Here is a 24386-nt window from a genome sequence, read left to right on the forward strand (position 1 = left end):
ACTGTGCCACCTCCCTGCCCAGCATAAGAAGAAATAAGGAAGGAATATACCCATTGTGCTGAGGCCTCAGCATTTCAGGCAGTTCTGAGTGCAACATTTTGGGAAAGGTATTAATGGGCTGGGGTGTCTAGAGGAAATGTTACCAAGTGTGATGGAAACAGGTCACAAGGTTATGCCCCCTTAAGGTTTAGTTGTGGAGACAAGGGATGCTCGGCAAGGGGAAAGAAAGCTTGGAAGCAAGGACCAGGCTAGCTGTCTTCAAGGATACTCAGGGGAAGGAGGTCTAGACTTCTTCTTAACCTCAGAGGGCAGTATCAGGGGGAAAAAAAGGTGGGAGTTGCAAAGGTAGATATGGATTTCATGTAAGGAAGCACTTCCTAACCCTTAGAACTCTTCAAACATGGAATGTGTTTCCTGGGAAGTCTTCCACCAAAAGCTGGATGAACACTGGGAGATTTTATAGAGGAGATTCTCAAGTAAGCATGGGCTGGACATGACCAGTTCTAAGGTTCCTTTCCACTCTGAGATTCTTCCATACAGTGCCTAAATATATGGAGCCTTTCAATACAATTCTGACCCAGGTTTGCAATCCCATGCGACTTAGTTGACCAAAGTAGAGCTTCTATCTAGGGCAGAGGTTCTTAACCTTTTTTGTATCATGGACCCCTTTGGCAGTGAATTTTATGGACCACTTCTCAGAATATTTTTACATATTAAATTTTTTCTCTTTTAAAATAATATTTCTAAATATTAAAATATTTTTAAAGGCACGAGATAAAATATGTAAGATCAGAGCAAGGTGGCACAGTGAGTAGAGTGTCCAGTGAGTAGAGTGTCGGGCCTGCAGTCAAGAGGATCTGAGTTCAAATCCGCTCTTAGACACGTAACAGCTGTGTGACTCTGAACAGAGGTTAAGTGATTTTGTTCAGGACCACACAGATCACTTAACCTCTGTTTGCCTTTGTTTCCTCAACTAAAAAATGGAGATAAAAATAGCATCTTCCTCTCAAGGTTGTGAGGATCAAATGAGATATTTGTAGAGTGCTTAGCACAATGCCTGGCATGTAATAAATGTTTAATAAATGTTTTCTTCCTTCCTTCTTTCCTTCTTTCCATCCATCCTTCTTTATTTCCATCCATCCTTCATTTGTTCATTCCTCTGTTCTAACCTTCCTTCCTTCTTTCCATTCATCCTTCATTATTTCCATCCATCCTTCCTTTGTTCATTGCTCTGTTCTATTCTTCCTTCTTTCCATTCTTCCTTCCATCTTTTCTTCCTTTCTTTGTCTATTCTTCCTTCTATCCTTACCTATTTCCATCCATGCTTCAATTATTTCTTTTTGCTTCTTTACTTCCATCTGTCCTTCCTTCCATCTTTCCTTCCTGCCTGCCTGCCTATAAAAGAAGCCAGTAAGAAGATATAACTTATAATATATAAATTATGCAGAATAAATATGTAATATATTAAAATATATAAATATATAATTGCCCCTCTCCAACTTCATGTATCCTCCTGAAATCTATCCATAGACTTAGGAGAACTCTGGATCCCTGGTTAAGAACTTCTGATCTAGGAAATCATATAACAGAAAGAATAGTAGACTAAGATAAGGAGATCTGGTTTCTTCTCCCATTTTCATCACTAACTTACTTTTATGACCCTAATTATAGTCTATTAACCTGTCTAGGTCTCAGTTTTACCATTTGCAAAATGGGGATAATAATACCTTCCCCACCTATGTCACAAGAGGTTTGAGAATTAAATTAAATTAAATAATGGATGTGAAGGTACTTTGGAAAGTATAAAATGATGTTATATTATTACATGTGTCACAAGGTATTCTTTTTTTATCATTACTATAATTATAATAATTATTGCCATTTGGTTCCTCAAAATCAGCAGGGGCAGGGGCCTAACTCCCCTCTGTCTCCCTTATCACACCCTGTAGGTTCTCATCTGGAACCTGGATATTGGGGAGCCTGTGAAGATGATTGACTGTCACACAGATGTGATCCTCTGCATGTCCTTCAACACGGATGGCAGCCTGCTCTCCACCACCTGCAAAGACAAGAAGCTGAGAGTGATTGAGCCCCGTTCCGGCCGAGTACTACAGGTGCTGAGCTCTGCCCAGCTGGAAATGATCTCCTTGACCCTACGAGAGTGTGGGAAGAGTACAGGAGAAAGGAGGGTGAACTCAAAGAGATTTTTCCCTATTCTCCTTCCCTTCTCCCAAGACTGATTTCTTAACACTCTTGTCCTCATTTGACTGATGGGATTTCCTCCAAGTCATTCTAGGTTGGAATATGTCTAACTGGTCAGTAATCCCAGGTGTTGAGAGGACACTAGTTGGATGTAACCACAAGTGAGCCTATAGATGAGTATGGCATAGATTTTTCATTTTCACACACACACAGAAACACACACATGCACACATGTGTGCCCTGACTTCCTCATTTCCCTAAACAGAATTTCTTTGGCCTAATTCTTAGGGCTTAGTATAGACATTGCCTTCAGAGGCTAGCTTCCTTCCTGGCATGCTGCAGTATTTTTGGCAGCCTTTATCCACTCAATCAGAAAATATCTGTGGAGAACCTACTAAGTGATTCAGCTCCACACAAATGCCTTCTTGTGTTCTATAAGCAGTGTGTGGGATGGCCAAGATCACCCCCAAGAATGTGAGCTAGGACAGATATTCCTTAGCCTCCCCCCAGGAAGCCTTTCCCCCACCTCTCTTTTTTGTTTTTAAAACCCTTATCTTCTGTCTTAGAATTAGTACTGTGTATTTGTTCCAAGACAGAAGAGCAATAATGGCTAGACAATGGGTGACTTGCCCAGGGTCACATAGCTAGGAAGTGTCTGAGGTGAGATTTGAACCCAGGACGTCTCATCCCAGTTAATTTAGAGCAAGGGATTAAGAATCCCTTTTTACAGTGGAGGGCACACTCATAATGAGTTAATTACAAATCTTTGAAATATTTAAATGATTTTATTTATAAATATTTATTTTTATTTTCTGTTTTATTTATAAGTATTTAAATTATTAAATTCAGTGAACATTGCAAAGGAAAAAGTCAGGGAAAAGAGGCTCAGTTTCCTCATCTATAAAAGGAAGAGATAGGAATAAGGTACAGTGGAATGATCTCAGATTGGTGAAAGAGGACCTGGGATTGGAGTCAGCTTTTGCCTCCAACTTCCCGTGTGGCCTTGGGCAAGTCATTTAATCTCTCTAGTTCTCAGTTTCCTCATCTGTAAAATCAGTAGATGTGATTAGATAGGCTCAGAGGGCCAGCTCTCAGTCTCTGATTTGATGATCTTGGGAGCTCCAGAAAGGCATAGAAATGGGATGTGAAGGGGACGGATCCATCCCACCCACTTGGCATGGGTGCTTGGTTGGAGGGGGACACTCTGGGCTGATTGCATGGGCACATGACCTCCTTTTTCACTCCCCTACCCACTGTAGAGCCACCAGCCCAGAAGGGATGGGAGGTCTCAAGACTCTTAGTGAGTAACTCAACCTGGCTCCATCTTTCTCTTCACTTCACTGCTCCTTTTCAGGAGGCCAGTTGTAAGAATCACAGAGTAAACCGGGTGGTATTCCTTGGCAACATGAAGAAGCTCCTCACCACAGGCGTTTCCAGATGGAACACCAGGCAAATTGCTCTCTGGGACCAGGTCAGTGGGTGCCTTTGGACCTCTTGGTTCTCCCTCCTATCCCCCTACCCACCCATTCTTTTTCTGAATGGGAGAAAGGAGGGATGGAGTTCAAGGCTCAGAATGGAGACTTCTGGGTTCTGTATGCACTTGAGCTTCTGATGAAGTGTTGGATGGTCTGGAATCAACTGGGCCTCAGCAGTCACTTCTGTGAAATGGGTTCCATTTGGTAGAGAAAGTCCAAGGAAGAATGAGGAAGAAGGCTATGCCAGAATAAGATGTCTGACTCATATATTCCTAATATAAAACAACAGAAAGGAATGGTCACATCTCAAAGGATGAAGAATCCAATGCTAGCTGAATAATTCAGTTCTCAATTATGTACAATAATCCAAATGAAGAAAGAAGTAATGCTACAAAATGGTAAATAATGAAAAAAGCAGCTTGACTTTGTAATTACATATTATGTAATTATAGACCCATACTCAGGCCTTGTTATTCATGACCTCTTTACCTAGACCTAACACCATCTTGGCTAAACTAAGTAGAGATGGGAGGCTTTGAAGAACCAACCCAATGGCAAATAATCAAGAGGTGAGAGGATATGGCTAGCTCAGAAATTCCCTTGGGGATATCAGATAAAAATGAGCACATTTCTATTTGATCCAAATCCTTCCATTCTTTTTTTAAGACCCTTATCATCCATCTTAGAATCAAAACTGTGTACTGGTTCCAAGGCAGAAGAGTGGTAAGGACTAGCCAAGATGGCCAATTGACTTGCTCAGGCTCTCACAGCTAAGAAGTATTTGAAGCCAGATTTGAACCCTGGACTTTCTGTTTCCAGGCTGAGCTACCTTGCTGCCTCTCCGATCTTCCATTTTTAGTCCAAAATATAGTCCTCTTACCTCTTCACAGGAACAACAGTCCTTTAAGGTGTAAAGTCATCTAGCTGTAGCTCTAATGTGTTCTGCTGGTTGGCCTCATGAAGGCTTGAAGGATTTGGGAAACTGGCATCTCCCATCCCTCATGTCCTGAAGGGTGAGTAGGGGTCAACCAAATCAACCAGTTTCCAAGCCTGGACACAAATAAAAGAATGTGTTTTAGAGGGAAGAAAGGGTGGGATTCAGGAGTTCAGGATGAGCCACTAACTCATTTTGTGACCCTTCAGCAGGCTCTGCACCTCAGTTTACTCATCTGTCAAATGAGGAAGTTAGACAAAATGATCCTTATAGTGCCTTCCAGTACTAGATTCTTTGATCCAGTCATAGAGGGAGAGGAGGGATGGGAAGGAAGAGAGGTGAAGAAAATAGAAGTAGAGGTAAGAAGAGGCAGGGAAATTTCCCAAATCTGGGCAAAAGAAAATGTTGGAGATGATTCATTGTCACTATTAACCTGAAGCTATGCATTGTTGACCCATTTACCAAACATTACAAAAAATCAGCCAGTAGACCTAGGGAAAATGAGGGTGGAAAGAACCTCAGATGACAACCCCCTGCTTTCAGATAGGCAAGATACGATATATCCATTTTGTAGTTAAAAAATGCTTTTTATGTAATTGCAGGAAAAAAAATTATCTTTTTTTAAAGTGATGGCCATGGGGTGAGGAACTTGGTTGGAGGCCACAGCCCCTCTCAAAAACCCTCTACTGGATCATAGAAGGGTGCTGATGAAATCAAAGGTCCTGAAAGTGTTATTATAAGCATAGAAAAGGCTACTGAGGTTCTGAGTGGCTAAAATACATCCCCAGATATATTTTATTTATTATTTTATATGTATTTCACAGAGCTCATTAATGATTTCATAGAGTATAGAAGAATGTTTGAAAGGAGGGACCAATCAGGTCATCTAGCCCAAACCCCTCATTTGAAAGAGAAAGGACTAGAACTCAGATCGTCTGCCACTTTGGTGTAGTATTTTTCACTCCACTGCCATATTTTTCACGCTCTTGAAGACACACTGTTTATTTCTGTCTGCCCACAACCTGCACTGCCACCCACAAAACCCCCTTTTATCACTGGGTCCTAGAGGCAAATGGGGAAGGCTCTGAGTGTGCTATGGCTTTCACTGAGCCCTACTGAGATCTGGAAAGCAGGAAAACATGGTGAGCATGACAAAGGCTGAGTATAGGGCAATTTGGGGTGACTCAGAGGAACAAAGTGGAATCCGGTGTAATGAATGGTAAGAGGGCTAGTCTTGGAGTCAAGAAACTTGAATTCTAGTGCTTGCTAAGCCATGAACTGGAATATTTGTAGCACTTTAAGGGGTACAACATACTTCACATACATTATCACACTGCAGTCTCATGATAACTCTGTGAAGTAATTTAGTCCTTGTTTTATAAATGAGACATAGAGATGGGTAGAAAGTGTCAGAGGTGGCCTTTGAACCCAGGTCTTTCTTGATTGCAGATAGGTAGCACTAGTTCAAATCTGACTTCATACACTTGGGCAAGTTACTTGGGTGAGTTTGCCTTGTTTCCTCATCTGTAAAGCAAGCTGGAGAAAGAAATGCCAAACCACTTCAGAATCTTTGCCCAGAAAACCCCAAATGGAGGTTGATGAAGAGTCAGATACAAAAATTCTCTTGACTCCAAGTTCAGCACTCCTTCTTTAAACACTGCTCACTAATTAGCTGTGTGATCTTGGGTAAGTCACCTAATTGCCTATGGTTGCCTCATTGCCAAATGAGGGAGCTAGACTAGATGACCACATTCCATGGTAAGAGCAAGGTTAAAAGAGTTCATTCAAGTGGAGCTTTTTATAGGAGAGTTGGTCCTATATCCTATAGCCCTCTATTTTTTATTTATTTATTTATTTTAAGCCCTTACCTTCCGTCTTAGAGTCAGTACTGTGTATTGGTTCCAAGGCAGAAGAGTGGTATGGTCAAATCTGGCCTTAGACACTTCCCAGCTGTGTGACCCTGGGCAAGTCACTTGACCCCCATTGCCTAGCCCTTACCACTCTTCTTCCTTGGAGCCAATACACAGTATTGACTCCAAGACCGAAAGTAAGGGTTTATTTATTTAAAAAAAAAAAGAGTGGTAAGGGCTAGACAGTGGGGGTCAAGTGACTTGCCCAGAGTCACACAGCTGGGAAGTGTCTGAGGCCAGATTTGAACCTAGGACCTCCCGTCTCTAGGCCTGGCTCTCAGTCCAATGAGCTACCCAGCTTCCCCCTCCTATAGCCCTCTATATTTGAGTCTCAGTTTACTCATCTGTCAAGTGAAGAAACTAGACAAGATGATCTCTATAATACCTTCAAGTACCAAGTTCTTTGATCCTGTCATAAAGGGAGAGAAACACAGAAAGCTGAGCAGCAGCATTTGATTCTATGTTGTTTTCAGTGTACCACCTCCTCCAGGAAGCCCTTCTTCACTGCTTGACCCACAGTTAATGACCTTCCTCCTTGGATGTCCCAGTGCACTTTGTTTTAAAGCTTTCTAATGGACTAATCCTATAATATTGTGCATTAGTTACTTTTCTGCCTCCTGACCTGGAAGCTCTCTGAAGGCAGGGAATATGACTCATCTAAATTTTGTATTTTCCCTAATGCCTAATTTAGTATGTGTATTGATGTGATAATACATGCATAAATGTTTGTTGAACAGATGGATAGATGGATTAATGACTAGAGAGATGGATTAATGGATGGGTGCATGGCTATCTAGGGCACTGGCTAATGCTGACTACTTCTGTACAGGAGGACCTAGCCATGCCTCTCATTGAAGAAGAGATTGATGGTCTTTCTGGACTCCTGTTTCCCTTCTATGATGCTGACACACACATGCTGTATTTGGCAGGAAAGGTAAATATCTGTTGAAAGCCACAATAAGTACGGCGTACTTAATATTCTGAAGGAACTGAGGACCTCATTGACTGCTACTAAATGGGAACCTCCCCCAGCAATGAAATTTTGTCTTCAGTATTTTAGCCACACTGGTACCCATCTCCTTTTAAAGCATTGTCCTCCACTGAGACTTCTAACATCTCCCACCCCCACCTTTGTTCCTTGATAAATTCCTTCATGCTGTGTTGTCAAAGACTTAGGATATTCCTTGGGGGAGAGGAGCTATATTTGAAAGAGGACCTACCTGAGAGGCCAATGCTTAACCCAAAGGAATCTTCTAGAAGGAGCAGAATTCAGACATCAGGGAAAGATTTAGGAAAGTATTTTTAGTCTAGGTAGCTCCTCAGTCACAGCTCAGTGAGATTCTGACCTGGACTGGGCAATAGTTACTCCAAAGGAAGTGGTATTTCAAGTAGAATTTCAGGGACAGTGATGAAGGAGAGACTCAGGAGCAAGGGGGACTTCCTAGTGCTCTTCAAGCCACACCTCAAAGATGAACTCCCATTCTGTCATTGTGTAAAAAATCTCCAAATGTTTCTCTCTAAGCCATAGCCCCCAACCTGAGTTCTAGGTTGTTTAAATTTAATCTAGAGGGGAAAGGAGGCTTGGACTCCGAGGTATGGAGAGAGAGAAAGAAGAGGAGAAACCCCTTTTCCCACAAAGCAGGGTACAGGGAAGACAGCAGATGTAACGGTTTGGTTCAGAGAGAGGAGAGGGGGTTTGAAGATTTTCTCCCCCTTCTGCCTTCCCTCCTTAGCTAAAGCTGCTCTCCCCAATTCACTGTTGTCCCTTTTGTCTCCTCTCCACTACTGGAGACCAAAAAGGTCTCCCCTTGATTCTGTTTACTCACACTCAGCTTGGAGAACAGATAACTTTTAATGTCAACTCAACCAGGTAATACAAAAGGAATAATGGGCAGGGAGGAATGGGAAAAGGAAAGTAGGGAAAGGGGGTCCCTGTCTCTACCTAAACCCTTTTCCTTCCCTACTCAAGTTTGGGGGGAACTTGGGCCTTGGCAGCCTGAGCCCCCCTGAGAGAAAGTCAGGTTGACTCCCCCCTGGGCAACAGGAGCTGAGGCAAAGTCTGCTCAGGTTTCTCTTCAGAAACTCCCTTCAATTTGGAAGTGTTGGGGGGAAGGATTTCCAGTCACCAGCAGGAAAAATGGGTAACCCTCAGGAGAAAGTCTTTATCCACCTTCTCTCTTCAATGTCTCCAGACCGAGAGACCCTCACTGTTCTCTCAGCCAGAGTCTTCTCTCCTCAGGAAATTCACTCCCGGGGCCCCTCCCCCATCAAGGTGATCAATTTCATATACTCTTCAGTCTGGCACTTTTTCTCTAGTGCCAGCCTCTATCACAAGGTGCTGAACAAGGGAGAGTGTTTGCTTTTTCCCTGGATCTGAGCTGTCTGCCTATACCTTGAAGTGTCCTTATCTCACTCAGAGTTCTAGATAGATAGACTCACTTGGATCCTTCTCTTCCTCCAAGGAACTAGAACCAGAGGTGGGCTGGAACCAACTCAAAGTAGCTCCAAAAACTGATTGTTAAATTTTCAGGGTGAGCTAATTTATACTTTGGAAATGGGCAAACTCTAAAAATCAATCAAACAAACAAAAAATCAGGGCCTGATTCTTTTGCTCATAGTCTAGATTTAAGAGAGAGAGAGAAAGAAAATAATAATAATTCATATTAAACTTTGAGTATGTCATGTGTACATTTTTTTCCCCCAGAGATCCAGTAGTTAAGCATTTACCAGCATACCACTTTTTAGAAGTCAGATAGAAAAGATCCTGGAAGAAGACAGGTGCTAGACATAGGCATGAATTTATTTCAAGTTGCATTTTCATGGTAGGACTGTGAGACAAGAAGTTTGGGGCCTTTGCTCACTGTAAACTGTAAAGGATTAAGGGAAACTTTGGATCATTAGAGCTAGGAAACAGAGCAAGACATAATAACTTCCTGGTCTTAGTACTTGGACAATATGATTCATTCTGATTGGCAGTTTACTGTTAGTACACCTGGGCTTTACCTTTAGCAAACTAAATAGCAATAGGTTCCCTTTTTGAGAGAAAAAGGAGAAGAATTTGGGATTTGAACTCAGGTGCTCTGACTGTTAGAAGGGAATGACTTTATTTAAGTGCTTTCAATGCATTGGTCTCTGCCCCCAGAGACCTTCCAATGTAATTGGAGAAATGAACCATAAAAAGGCAAATAATGCATGATTCAAGCAAAAACAATTATAGAACAATTACAATGAATGTACAGCTAATTATCAAGTGAGTATACAGACCTTATCAAACCGCTCAACCTGGGGAGAAGGGCACTCATTTTAGCATCCCCTGGGTGATCTCTAGGATCCCAGGACTCAACAACAACTGCAGCTAGAGAATCAGAGACAAGGGTTTTCTAGCTGGACCACCTTGGAGCAGAGGATAATCAGGACGTCCTGAGTCCCACTGTCTCTTCACACACCCTATCCTACAGGAGGTCATAAGATTATTGGCAATTTGGAGATGCCTTCATCTGAGCTGGCTTTTCCTGTTCTTTGGGAATTATGCTGTGGGTTAGAGCAGTAATGGTGAACCTTTTAGAGACTGAGTGCCCAAACTGCACCCTCACAACTTCATGTGAGCCACCCCCTTACCCCAGACAGAGGAGGGAGGAAGCACTCCTATTGGGCTGCTGGGTAGAGTGACAAAGTGAGAAATGTCCTCAGATGCCATGGAGAGGGGGAAGGGAGCAGCTCCCTCCAGCATGCATGCTATAGATTTGCCAACACAGGGTTAGAGGGTCTAGGAACTAAAGGTATTCTCATTACCTCTTCCTCCCTTACAAAAAGCCAATAAAGAGAATTCCTCATCCACCCCATTCCCAAAGAATATGCCCCTTTGCCTTGAAAGGCAGGTCCAACTCTGGGAAAAAATGTCTGCTTTTAGAGTCTTTGACCTCCCCCTGCCCAAGTTCATCCTTTTGCCTTTTGTGTTCCTAGAACCCTCACCCCCCATCACATTCTCTCCCCCATTCCTCAGCCAAGTCTTGCCCTCAGAAAAGGATTTAAAATCCATTCACACTGAGGTAGAAATAACTAATGAATCTGAGGATTACTCTTTCCATAGGGTCATTAAGTTAGAATTTGAAGAGAGCTTAGAGGTCATTTATTGCAACCCTTTCATTTTACAGATAAACTGGGGCCCAGAAAGTGGATCCAATGACTTAATCTATTGCCATACAGGTAGCAAATAGAATTAAGATTTTAAGCAGGGCAGTTGGGTGACTCAGTGGATAAAGAGACAGGCCCAGAGGTAGGAGGTCCTCCTAGGTTCAGATATGGCCTCAGACACTTCCTAGCTAAGTGATCCTGGGCAAGTCACTTAACCCCTGTTTTCTTCTACCTTAGAACCAACATTTTATACTGCCTCTAAAACAGAAGGTAAGGATTAAAAAAATTAAAATGATTTGAACCCAAGTGTTCTGATTCCTAATCTAGCTCTCTCTCTCCTCCACTCATGCTGCCTGGGGATGGTATAGAAGAGGTTATATTTTCATTAGAGAACAAAGCCTTAAGCTGAAAGGGTAGTTCTAAGAATTGATTCAGAGACTTGGGTGTGGTATTTTGCTAAGGCTCAAGGGGGCTTCTCAGTGCCTCAGAAATCACTTAAATATATTCACCTAAATCTGGATCTAACAGAAAAATGGGAGACACGATCAGATTCCCCCAAACTAACTTTGTCCTAGATTCCCTGCAGCCAGTGGTCTACAATGGCCTAAATCCAACCCCCACTCCCCACCATACCCATTTTTCATCTCGGTATCTTCAAGATGTTTTGGGTAATGGTGGGATATTCAAACCTTCTCACCCAACTAATGTGAGCATGGAGCCTGTTCTCCTTCCTCCCCTTCTCCTCTTCTCAATTCTTGTTTTTGCTTTGCAGGGGGATGGGAACATCAGATACTACGAGATTGGGTCAGAGAAGCCATATCTGAGTTACCTCATGGAGTTTCGCTCCCCAGCCCCACAGAAAGGCCTGGGTAAGGGCTTCCAGGATGGATCTCAGCTCATTCTCCAGAAGGACCCAGTCCAGGGTCACCTTATTAGGCAATACTCTGTACATTTAGAAAGATAGGAACTGGGCTTATGCTTTCATTCCAAGTAAGGAAACTCCTTCTACCAACAGAAATGGGCACCTTCTTCTCTATAGCCTGCCATGTTACAGAGCTGCCAAGAACACTTGAGAGGTTCAGGGTCTTATTTAGGACCACAGAGCTAGTATTTATGAGAGATGGGACTTAAACCTAGTCCTTCCCAGCTCCAGGGCTGACTCTCTGTCCACTGTGCTAAGGTGTTTCTAGTGGGCATTCACAGACACAATATATTAGAATTTGAAGATTCATAGAGTTGGGAGGAACTTGGAGGACTTTATTTGCCTAGCCACTGCCCTTAGATCTGTTACTAAGACAAAAGACAATGGTTTAAAAAAATGACAACTGAAGGTTTAGGTAAACTGTTTATTTTATTGACAAGGAGACTGAGGGTCAGACAAGTACACAACTAGCTAATGGCAAGGCCAGGATGAGAGCATAGGCTTCCTGCCTCTCATCCCCTGACTTTTCTCATTGTTGTTCATTTCTTTAGTCATATCTGACCCTTCATGACCCTATTTAGAATTTTCCTGGTAAAGATACTGGAGTAGTTTGCTCTTTCCTTCTCTAGCTCATTTTACAGATGAGGAAACTGAGGCAAACAGGGTTAAGTGACTTGATGAGGATCACATAGCTAGTATGTGTCTGAGGCCAGATTTGAACTTTTGAAGATGAATCTTCCTGACTGCTCTTTTCTTTGTATCACCTAGATTTTCCCCTTTTCTTCTTTATAGGTAAACACAGGCAAAATATAGACAAATAGTATAAATCCTCAAAATTCCCACTGTCACATGAACATAGGATTGTCAAAACCTTGGAGCTCTTCAACGGAAATTGATTTTTGTAATGTTTAGTCCTCAGCGAGTCCTGGAGGTCGCCAACCATAATGCAAACTGGGGGTGATTCTATTTTCTGTGTTTTGGGGGGGCAAGAGGGGGAGAGCTGGAGAAGTAGAGGAAAAGTTGCCAAGAAGAGGAATAAGTTGGGAAATTGTTCCAATGTTTTTATTTAAGCAAATTAATTGAAATAATCTATGCCAAGTAGCATTTTGGACTATATGATTTAGAACTGGAAGGGACCCTTTAGTTCTACTCCCTAATTTTATAGGAGAGGAAACAGAAGTCCAGAGGGGAACTGACTTGCCCAAGGTCATACTAGTCAGAAATCACAGAGATGAGATTAGAATTCGGAGCCTCTGGTGCCAAATCCTGTGCTCTTCTCACTCCAAGAATGGCATAGCCAAATTAAGCTAATTCACCTGAAGCTCAGGCTTGCTGTCCCACTCTGGTTTATTGTTTCCTTGGCCTCCCACTCTTAAATCTTTTGTATCAAGAATGCATTTCAGGACCAGCAAACTCTTCCCTGGGAGGTAGTTTTCCCTTCTTTCTATGAATTTTGCTAGGGAATAAAAACTCAAAAACTTAATTTTGCTAGTCCTAATCACATGAACAGTGTCCAGAGGCTGCTCTTTCTCACTTTTGCCTCCACTTCTTTTCTTTTCTTTTTTCCTATCCTTATAAATGTATTTCTCTTCTTTCTTCATCACCGTCCTCAGTCATATACACACACAACAACAATAATAGTTAGCTAGAATTTATATAGAGCCTACTATGTGCCAGTAGTCACTGTGCTAAGCATTTTATAAATATCATGTCATTTGAGCCTCAAAACAGTCCTTGGAGGAATTATGATTCCCATTTTACAGTTGAGAAAACTGAGGCTGATTGGGTCAAATTACTTGCCCAAGATCATGTAGCTAGTACATATCTGAGACTTGATTTGAACTCAGTTCATTCTAAAGCCATATAAACAATGAGCCATCAGAGAGTAATGGAAAAGATGCCTGGACTTGTTTTATTTTATGTTATTTCCTATTTTTATTTTTTACCAATTACATGTAAATACAAATTTCCACATGGAATTTTCTGAAATTATATGACCCAAATTGTCTCCCTCCATCCCTTCCCTTCCTGCTCCAGAGCTGATAAACAATTCGATCTGGGTTATACATATATTATCATGCAAAATATTCTGGACTGGTTTTAAAATGAAACAGATCACAGGTGGCTGGGTCACTCAGTGGATAGAGAACCAACCGTGGAGATGGGATGTCGTGGGTTCAAATCTAGCCTCACACACACTTCCGAGCTATGTGACCCTGGGCAACTCACTTGACACCAACTGCCAGCCCTTTACCATCCTTCTACCTTGGAACCAATTCTGAGACAGAATGTAAAGGTTTAAAAAAAAAAAAAGATTAAAAGGATCTCCAAAACATTAACTTTTTCACTTCTCTTTTCTGATCACAGAGCCCAGGTGATAGCCCTCCAGATCTGCAGATCTTTGGTTCCTTCCATTCATTTATTCATTCATAAAACATTAAGCACTTTCTATGTATAGATGATAGGAGAAAATACAGATTTAAGTAAGATATCGTTCTGACTCCTAAGAAGTTTTCAGTCTAGTAACAAGCTTGCTTTGAGAAGGTGAGAACCATGACAGCTTTGCCATTGTGTGATTTGCTGGGTGATTAGGGGTAAAGCCTCTCTGTACCTCGGTTTCCTCATCTACCTCCAGGACTCCAGGACATCTACCTCTCAGGACTAAAATTCTGATTGCCACCAGACAGAACTGTTGGTGATTTATTACTTAGAAATGGACCCTCATCATGTGATAGCCTAGCTGATAAACGCTGAAACATTCCTTCCTATACTTCCCGCTGACTGAGGGTCAGCCTCTTAATAACTTCAGAGTAGCCCTCCCCTTTTACTTCCACCTTTCCCTTTCCCCTGACTCGGGAGGTGGGGAGGGTGATGTGGGTATCTGGAATTCCACTGGACATGAATAACTGTGCTCCCCTTCTACAGGGGTGATGCCCAAGCATGGCCTGGATGTATCAGCTTGTGAAGTGTTCCGGTTCTACAAGTTGGTGACCCTGAAGGGCCTGATTGAACCCATCTCAATGATTGTGCCTCGGAGGGTGAGTATAGGTTCTGTCACAGGGAAGAGAGGCTACCTAGACACCCCTAATACCTCAGACACAGAGACTGTCTTCCAGTCAACAAGTCACCACTTAAGCACCTACTATGTGTCTAGCCCTTTGTGAAATACTGTTGCTGATACTGAAAAAGGAAAATACATAATCTTTGAGTTGAAAGAGCTTAGATTCAAATGAGGCTAGTGGAAAAGGGCATGATTGGGCTTCGGGAATGGCTTTTCCAAAATTGAACAGCCTTCTGCATTGTGGGAATTTATTGGTGAATCAACAAGTTTTTATTGAGTAGCTCCCTACTATGTGCTCATGTCTGCTAGCTCTGTGGTGGATACAGAAGAAGTATAAGCCATGCTTCCTGCCCTTAAGAAACATAGAGTCTAAATAGGGAATAGGATAAAAAATACAGACAACTTTCAGTGTCTTCCCAATACCTATATGATAAAATGCCAATCAGCCTAATTTTTAAGTCATTCCATTTGATTATTCTGACCTACAAAAAAAGCAGCTTTGTTCTTTATTATTTCCCTTCATGAATTCTACAGGTCTAGCCAAACAGTAGTATTAATTATTCTCTGCCCTCAACACTCTGTCTTTGACTCCTATCTGTTGCCTCAGCAGCCCCACCCTGCTCCCCCAACACCCATATACTCTCTTTTTTATCTCTATCTCTATCTTTTTTTTATCTCTATCTCCCAGAATCCTTGTCTTCTCCAGCTCTACCCTTCCATTATTAGTGCTTTCTCCTTCCTCAATTTTTCTTGTCATATATTTTTGTAAATATTTATTGTATCCTAACTGGGGAGTGTAAGTTCCTTGAGGACAGGGACTATTGGCTGAATCTCTGTGTCATGGACACCAAGCAGGCAATTAAGGAATATTTCTTGAATTGGATTGAATTGAGATGATTGCATGTGAAAAATCTATGTCATATTGCTTACTGTCTCAGGGAGGGAAGAGGGAGGAAGTTTGGGAGGTAGAGAATTTGGAACTCAAAATAAAAAATATATATACACATAAATGTTAAAAATTATTTTTACATATAATTGGGGAAAGTAAAATTATTTTTGTTTTTTTTTTAATGTTTTTTTAAACCCTTACCTTCCGTCTTGGAGTCAATACTGTGCATTGGCTCCAAGGCAGAAGAATGGTAAGGGCTAGGCAATGGAGGTCAAGTGACTTGCCCAGGGTCACACAGCTGGGAAATGTCTGAGGCTAGATTTGAACCTAGGACCTCCCGTCTCTAGGCCTGGCTTTCAATCCACTGAGCTACCCAGCTGCCCCCCCAAATTATTTTTAAATGGGAATCAGTGTTTAAAAAAAAAAGAATTGAGAGAAGAACCTAGTAGAATGCAAAACTGAAAAGCATGAACCAGTGATGGTGAACCTATGGCACAGGAGACACATAGCCACCACCCCTCTCTCCTCAGAGTTTGTTATTAGAAAGGCAGAGGGACTTGGGCAGAGCTGCTCCCCTCCCCCTCTCCACTGTGCCTGATATTTTTTCACATCCCCCACCCCTCTGCCCAATGGGAGCACACAGGGGATAAGGTGGATGGCTCACAGGCAGCAGAGCTGTAGGGGAGCAGAGAGCTCAGGCCATTCCCCTCCCACTCTCTACAGTGGCTGAGGACATTCCTCATTTCACTGCCCTTCCACCCAGCAGTCCAATAAAAGCACTTCCTCCCTCCCCTCTGTAGAGTAAGGAGGGGGTGGGGCATGGCATGTGGGGGGGCAGGGCAGTACTCAACATTCCATCTCTAAAAGGTTCACCATCACTGGCATAAACAATAGGAAAAAGAGAAAATTCCTGAAAATAAGATATCACTTTGGCCAAGGATTCATTCATTCAACAAGTGGGATAGTTAGGGCTTGGCACTGATCATTATAGGTTTGTGGGAAGCAGAGTTGATGGGCCTCTTGAGGACCATCATTTTCACCACACCATTGAGCTCTAGCTATGTTTAGGGTCCCAGAGTAGGTGAAGTGGGGTTACAAAGATGGAGGGATACAGTCTCTACCTTCAGGGAGCTAACAGTCTACTTGAAGAGGCAAGATTTCTGCATGCACAGAACTAGAAATAATAACCCAAAGTGGTATGTCATGTGGAAGGCATCTCCATTCTCTCCTCAGATAAACCATAAGTGCTTTGAACATGAGAACTATTTCTTTTTTTGGTCTTTGTATCCCCAGCACCTAGCATAGTCATGGGCACAGAGTAAATGCTTAAAGAATGTTTGTTGATTGACTAGAAAAAATGATGAATACAATGATGATGTACTTCAAGGGTAAAGAGGAGAGAGAGAGAGAGAGAGAGAGAGAGAGAGAGAGAGAGAGAGAGAGAGAGAGAGAGAGAGAGAGAGAGAGAACACTGTAATAGAACAAGAAATAGTCAAACAGATTTACATTTCTATTACATTACCATGGGCTAGGCTGATCAGAGGAGGCTCCATAGTGGAGAATAGATGTGAATTGAGTCTTCTCTGAAGAGTGGTTGACAGGGAGGATTCCAGATCGGCTGGAATTGGCTGCGGCATTCCTCTAAGCAACCTTGTGTGTGTGTGTGTGTGTGTGTGTGTGTGTGTGTGTGTGTGTTCCCCCTTCCCCCCAATTTGCTGGTCTGTTCTCTCTCATCTGTAGTCAGAATCTTACCAGGAAGACATTTATCCCATGACCCCAGGAACGGAGCCAGCTCTGACCCCTGATGAATGGCTGGGAGGCATCAATCGAGGTAAGACTCTAAAAGGCTGGGTTTTTAGATGATCTCTGCTCTGGCCAGCTCTCAGCTGCAGATTATGGCTCCTCCCCGAGCCTCAGAAATGGGGCCATCAGAGCTTTCATCCCTCAGCCCTCTTTTCCAAGACCAAGGCATCTAGGTCATAGCTGAGAGGTATCCCCTCTCCAGGCAAACTCATGCTCTTCAAGTTTAGAACTGATTCTACCCATGGTAAAGTGGGTATGGGCTGGCACCCATATGGAATGATTTCAGGGGTGCTCTGCCCCTGAAAACCCCCCATCCCTCCCAGCCACTCTGCTGTTGCCCATAACTTTGCCCAGTATAATTCCAATATAGAATGCAATATATATTGCAAAAATGCAATATAATGCAATCTACAATGCAAATCAAAATTTTGTTTTTCAAAGTTCACAGCTTCTGCTTTTCCCCCTGGGGAGAATTAGAAAATATAGAAAAATCTAATAAAATATTGGTGTTAAGGGGAATTTTAGAAGATCATCTGACCCAAGGATTCTTAACCTTTTGGTGTGTCATGGACCTCCTCAGCAATCTGTTGAAACCCTGTCTCAGAATAATGTTCTTAAATAGTTGAAGAAAATGATTTTATGCTAAATCTGGTAGAAGTTAATAAAGGGGGGAAGCTAGATGATTCAAGTGAATAGAGAGCCAGGCCAAGAGACTAAAGGTCTGAGGTTTAAATCTGACCTCATATACTTCCTAGCTGGGTGACCCTGGGCAAGTCACTCTACCCCCAGTGCCTAGAACTTACCATTCTTCTGCCTTGGAACCAATACATAGTGTTGATTCTAAGTTTCTAAAAGTAAAGGTTTAAAAAAATTTAATGAGGATAAAGGATGAATTTTTTCCCCCATCCAAGTTTACAGGCCACCAGAAATTCTTCAGTGGCTTCTTTGGATCCCTAATTAAGAACTCCAGATCTAGTCCACACAATCTCATCCCCCTCCCCCCTGCATTTTACAAGGGAGAAAACTGAGGCCCAAAGAGCAGCATGGAATTTAAGTTTCCCAATTCTTATTCCCAGTGTTCTAGCACCTGCATCACACTAGAGCCATAACTAGCCATTTTTGCAAGCAGGACAAATGACATAAGCATGGGGTTGGGGTAGATTGGGAAGGAGCTCACCTGGAGTATGACTGTCAAGGGGAGTAAATTATGGGGTACCATGAGGCCTGTGCTGAAGGACTGCAAATGCTCTCGGTGCCTTATAAATTGGTACACTGGGTCAAAGTCCCAGCTATGCCTTTGCATCACATTGAACTTGTCAAATTTAAGGCACAGATTTTTGCATGTTGCTCCTCTGCTCAAGAAACTTCAGTGGCTCCCTAATTTATAGGACTAGATATTTAGAACCAAAAGGGAAGAGGTCATCAAATCTAACACACCCATTTCACAGATGAGAAAACTCAGGCACATAGTGGTTAATAACTTGTCCAAGGTCAGTTAATAACAGTCCAATTAAGTGTCTGAAGCAAGATTCAGACTACATTTTTTCCTCACTCTTAAATCCAACCTTACCCCCTATTCCACATTGTCTCTAGGATAAAAAATAAACTCTTTAACCTTGCATTAGCTGTATTACATTCAAAGTATTGCTAGGTGCTGGGGATACAAAGATATATAATATAAACATTTTGCATTGTATATGGTATAGGCATTGGTATATATGGTATATTGTGTTGTATATTGCTGTATATGGTCTAAATGTAGTATATGCAATGTATTCTTTTCATTTTTTTAATTATTATTATTTTTAAAACCTTAATTACCTTCTTAGAATCAATACTGGTTCCAAAGCAGAAGAGTCGTAAGGGCTAGGCAAGAGAGGATAAATGACGTGCTCAATTGAGGTCACACAGCTAGGAAGTATCTGAGGTTAGATTTGAACCCAAGACCTCTCATCTCTATACCTGGCTCTCAATCCAGTGAGTCACCCAGCATCCCCTAGTAAATCCTTTTTTTTTTTTAAGTTAAAAGTAGAAACAATTTTGAAAATTGTTTTCTGACATTTTAGGATTTCAATTTTTCCCTCTCTCCCTTCTTCTATGTTAAGGGTAAAATTGGGGTTGTTGACTGTATATATTATATTAGTAGTCACCAGGGATTTAAATTCAATCCCAATAAAATACTCAAGTCAGTTTGGGATTTTTATGGTGGTTTAATTACAATAGAAGGAAGAACTTAAGGAGGAGGAGAGGAAAGGGGAATTGGACTGCTCCGGCCTGGTCTGAGCCAGGCAGGAGTTCAGGGGCCTAAGCCAAGGGGTCTTCTCAGAAGATTAAGTCTACCTCAACTTCTAGCCACAAGGTCTCCTCCAAGATGAGGGGCCTCTTTGGAGGATAGTGCCTTTCAGGAGGTCAAGGAAAGGAGGAATCAGCCTTGGTTTAATCAACAAAGTCGCTCAGGGAAGATGCCTCACCTAAATTACGCTACAAAGCTTCTCCCAGTAACCTCACCTCCAAGCTGCAAAAGCCAAACACCACCAAGAGTTCCCAATGCTGATGAGAGAATGCTCATAGAAAGTGACATGAAATATATAGGCAGTTCTTTACATCACTTCCTGTGTCTCACATGTGCCAATGGTAGCTTAAGCTTGGCTTAGGAGAGCCCAGGGGGTCAGTCAGTTGTTTCTGATTTGTCACTTGCTAGCACATGCCAGTCATAGGCCATCCTCCCCTACAGTTAATCCTTAAGTGGGGGTGTATACATTCCTGGTTGCTAGAATTCTAAAGACTAAGCAGGATGGAGTCAATCTAAAATTCACATCTACCCTCCCTGAGTGGGGAAAATAGTCTAATATAGGTTATACCAGTGCTTTCATGCAATCCATATTTTCATATTGCTCATAGTGTGATAGAAAACCCTTATCACATATGCATTAAAATACTCATGAAGGAAATAAAGTGGAAGATGGCATCCTTTATCTGCACTCAGACTCCAACAGTTCCTTCTTTGGCTGTGGAAAGCATTTTTCATCATGAGTCTCTTGGCTTATCTTGGAAACTTGCTTTACTGTTCATGGTTTAGTCTTTCACAGTTGATCAGCATACAATATTTCTGTTGCTTTATACAATGTTTTTCTAGTTCTGCTCACTTCACTTTACATTAGTTTATCTAAGTCTTTCCAGGTTTTTCTGAACTCATCCTGTTCATTGTTTCTAATGGTGCAGTAGTATCCCATTATAACTTGTTTAGCCCCAAAATATTCTTTTCAAAGAACTCACAGCCTGATAGGTATATGCACAAATAACCATTAAATGAGGCAGCACATGAATATGAAAGAGAAGGCCAGGCAAAGTGCTATGTGAAACTGGAGGAAGGAGAGCTCACTGGGAATGAAGGGAGAGGGGAACAGCCAGTGGAATTTTATGGAAGACATAGGACTTGAGTCTGAAATGGAAGAATTTCAACAGATTGAAATGAGGGACAGAGGATCTATTTCAGGCATGGGGTTCAGTGTGAGAAAAAAACAGGGAGATGTAAAGGGTAGATTGAGAAAGAGATGGAGAATGATTGGAAGGAGTATACCAAGTGGGGGCAGCTAGATGACTCAGTGGATTGAGAACCAGGCCCACAGATGAAAGGTCTTGGGTTCAAATTTGGCCCTAGAGCCTTCCTATCTGGGTGATCCTGGGCAAGTCACTTAACCTTTATTGTCTAGCCCTTACCACTCTTCTGCCTTGGAACCAATACATGGTATTTATTCTAAGACAGAAAATAAGGTTGTTGGTTTTTTTTAGAGAATTTATGAGGAGAAGTGGTATGTGATAAGGTTGGAAAAGTAGATTGGTGCCAGATGATGGAGGGTGTTGGGTGCCATGAGTTTGTACTTTATATAGGAGATGATGGAGGTTTTTGAGTGGAACAGTAATATAATGATAAAGAAGGGTCCTCAAGCTGTGCTGTGAAGGGTGGTACAGAGAAAATAGTCTGGACAAAGGAAGACTAGTTAGTAGACTCTTAGAATCAGCTTGGTAAAAAGTAGTGGGGGCCTGAGTTAGGGCCGTTTCTTTGGGAGCAAAGAAGTGGACACAGAAGTAATGGATGTTGTAGAGGTGTAGAGTCTTCAGAAATTGGCACAGCTGATTAGATATAGAAAAGGAGAATGGAGAAGAAAGAGTTAAAGAGATATCTAGGTGGTACAGTGGATAGAGTGCCAGACCTAAAGTTAGAAAGACATGAGTTCAAATCCAACCTGAGATACTTACATGACACCCTGGTAAATCACTTTACCTCAGTTTCCTCATCTATAAAAAGCAGAGAATAATAGCACCTCCCTTCTGGAATTTCTCTAAAGATCAAATAAGATAATGTTTGTAAAGTGCTGTCCAAATGCTAGCTAGGTTAGGTTATAAGCCTGAGTGACTGGAAGGATGATGGGGCTATCAACTACAAGAAGAGAGATCTTAGTGGAAAAAACAGGCTTTGGAGAAGAGGATGAGTTCAGTTTTCCACATGTTGAATTTGAAGGGATAGCAATATAACCAAGTAGAAATATCCAGCAGACAGCTATGAATATAGAGGTGGAGTTCTGGGGGAACATTGAGGGAAGAAAGATGAGGATGTCATCTACATAGAAGGGGTCATTAGAGCTGTGTGGGTACATAATATTGTCATGGGGGGAAGTCTAGAAAGAGGAGAAAGGGGCCAAAGGCAGATCTTTAGGCAATACATATCCAAAGTATATCAACACAAAGACTTGGTACAATTTTCATTTTTTGAGCTTACCACTGCACTAAGACTTCTGGAATGCCCTGAATAACAAAAACGTGGATGGCCAGAATTTCAGATTCCTGTGACTAGAAGAGATCTCTGGAAGTCATCTAGCTTGTCCTAGTTTCAGGTAGAACTAAATTTGATCAGCCAGAGGAGAGGAAGTTTTCTCCTTCCATCATTTTATGTCAAATATCAGGACCATGACTATCCAGCATCTCTTCCTTACAGCTCTCTTGCTATAGAGACAGATGCAGATATCTCTGATATGTTTGTGATGAAGAGCTACTTTTTAAAGCATTGAGATCTCAGGGAAAGGAGGAAAGGGAAGTGGTGATGGCAGGAGGCAGCTTGCTGGTGTAATGGAAGGAGATGGAGGAGCTAGGATCACATCCACACCTTCAGGGGCCTCTTGGTTTGATTTAGGTGAGACCAGGAAAAACAAATTCACAAAATGAATCCCTAGACTATAAGAGCTGGAAGAGACCTTGTCAACCAAATGGGTCACCTCAGATCCAATAAAAGATCATTACTGGAACATAACCAAGAACTAGCCATCAAGGCTCTTCTTGAAGACCTCCAGTGAGGGGGCAGCTGGGTGGCTCAGTGGATTGAGAGCCAGGCTTAGAGATGGGAAGTCCTTGGGTTCAAATGTGACAATTCCTAGTTGTGTGACCCTGGGCAAGTTACTTAATCCCCATTACCTAGCCATTACTGCTCTTCTACCTTGGAACCAATGCACAGTATCAATTCTAAGACAGAAGATAAGGATTAAAGGCCTCAATGAGAGCCAATTTACCACCTCCCAATGTAGAATATTCTTTGGGATAGCTCAGATTGTTAAGAAATTCCTCCTTACATCCAGCTTAAATTTATCTTTTGACAACTACCACCCATTGCTTCTAGTTCTTCTTTGGGGAGCCATACAGAACAAACTTGGCATAAAAAGCTTTCACATACATGAGCTGTCCTGCAGACACTGATCATGACCTTGTTAAGTCTTCTTTTCTCCAAGTTGAATCTCCAGTCCCAGCAGCTGATCTTCGCATAGCATAAACTCAAGGATGGACTCCATCAGCCACTCCAGTAGCCTTCCTCTGGATGCTCTCCATCTTATCAATGTACCTCTTAAAATTACTGTGACACAGAACCAGACAAAACACTTTGAATTGGTCTGGCCAGCACAGCAAAGGACATCAGGATTATTATCTCCTTTTTTTCCCCCCTTCTTTTTATTAAACCCTTGCCTTCTGTCTTAGAATTGATACTCAACAGGGCAGATAGGTGACTCAGTAGATAAAGAGGTAGGCTTGGAGTTGGGAGGTCCCAAATTCAAATCTGTTCTCAGATACCTCCTATCTGTATGGTCCTAGGCAAGTCACTTAACCCCCATTGCCTAGTCTTTTTTTTAAAAAAGGACCCTTATCTTCTGTCCTTGAATCAATACTGTGTATTGGTTCCAAGGCATAAGAGCAATGAGGGCTAGGCAATGGGGGTTAAGTGATTTGCCTAGGCTCACACAGCTAGGAAGTGTCTAAACCTAAATTTGAACCCAGGACTTCCCATCTCCAGACCTGCCTCTCCATCCACTGAGCTACCTAGCTGCTCCCTCACTGGACTAGTCCTAGATATAATACTTAGTATTGATTCTCAGACAGAAAAAAAAAGATTAAAAAAAAATTTATATTAAGTATTGGTTCCAAGGCAGAAGAACAGTGAGAGCTAGGCAATTGGGGTTAAATGATTTGCCCAGGGTCACACAGCTAGGAAGTATTTGATGCCAGATTTGAACCCATAACTTCCAGGTGTGGCTCTCTACCCACTGAGTCATCTTTTTTCCCCATCTTCTTATTGTTAAAAGCTATACCTTTTTTAATGTAGTCCAAGATTATATTAGCTTTCTTGCCTTCTATATAAGAAATATTGACTCATAATGAGCATAATGAGGATAGGCAAACTTTTGTCTAGGCATGCATCTTCAATTTTGTATTTAGGAAGTTGATATTTTGAACCCAAATGTAGAACTTTACATTTACCTTTATTAAATTGTACCTTATTAGATTTAGCCCAACATTCTAACTTTTTAAGATCTTTTTTTTAGATCCTGTCTCTGTCAGTTTTCTTTTAAATCAAGCTCTCCCAAACAGATGCTGTCTTAACTATCATGCAGCTTTTAGAATTTAGTTTTATTTATGGAAGGAGGGAGGTGGGATTTCTTTAGCCATAGCAATACTACTTTCTATTTTCATGGCACTTTTCATTTTGTTATGCGCTTTCACGGGTTTTCACAC

General features: G+C 41.9%; 1 protein-coding gene across 6 annotated transcripts in view; it reads left to right on the forward strand.

Moving 5' to 3' along the window:
* Positions 1-24386, forward strand: part of CORO2B (coronin 2B) — a 272236-nt gene that overhangs the window by 243648 nt on the left and 4202 nt on the right. For all 6 annotated transcript variants that reach the window (XM_056808810.1, XM_056808815.1, XM_056808799.1 and 3 more), the window contains 6 exons: positions 1950-2114; positions 3557-3673; positions 7351-7455; positions 11428-11524; positions 14503-14615; positions 17268-17358. In XM_056808810.1, the coding sequence (XP_056664788.1) occupies positions 1950-2114; positions 3557-3673; positions 7351-7455; positions 11428-11524; positions 14503-14615; positions 17268-17358 (688 nt within the window). The remainder of the gene's footprint in view (positions 1-1949; positions 2115-3556; positions 3674-7350; positions 7456-11427; positions 11525-14502; positions 14616-17267; positions 17359-24386) is intronic.

The sequence above is a fragment of the Monodelphis domestica genome, chromosome 1 (assembly GCF_027887165.1).
Source record: "Monodelphis domestica isolate mMonDom1 chromosome 1, mMonDom1.pri, whole genome shotgun sequence".
Taxonomy (NCBI): domain Eukaryota; kingdom Metazoa; phylum Chordata; class Mammalia; order Didelphimorphia; family Didelphidae; genus Monodelphis; species Monodelphis domestica.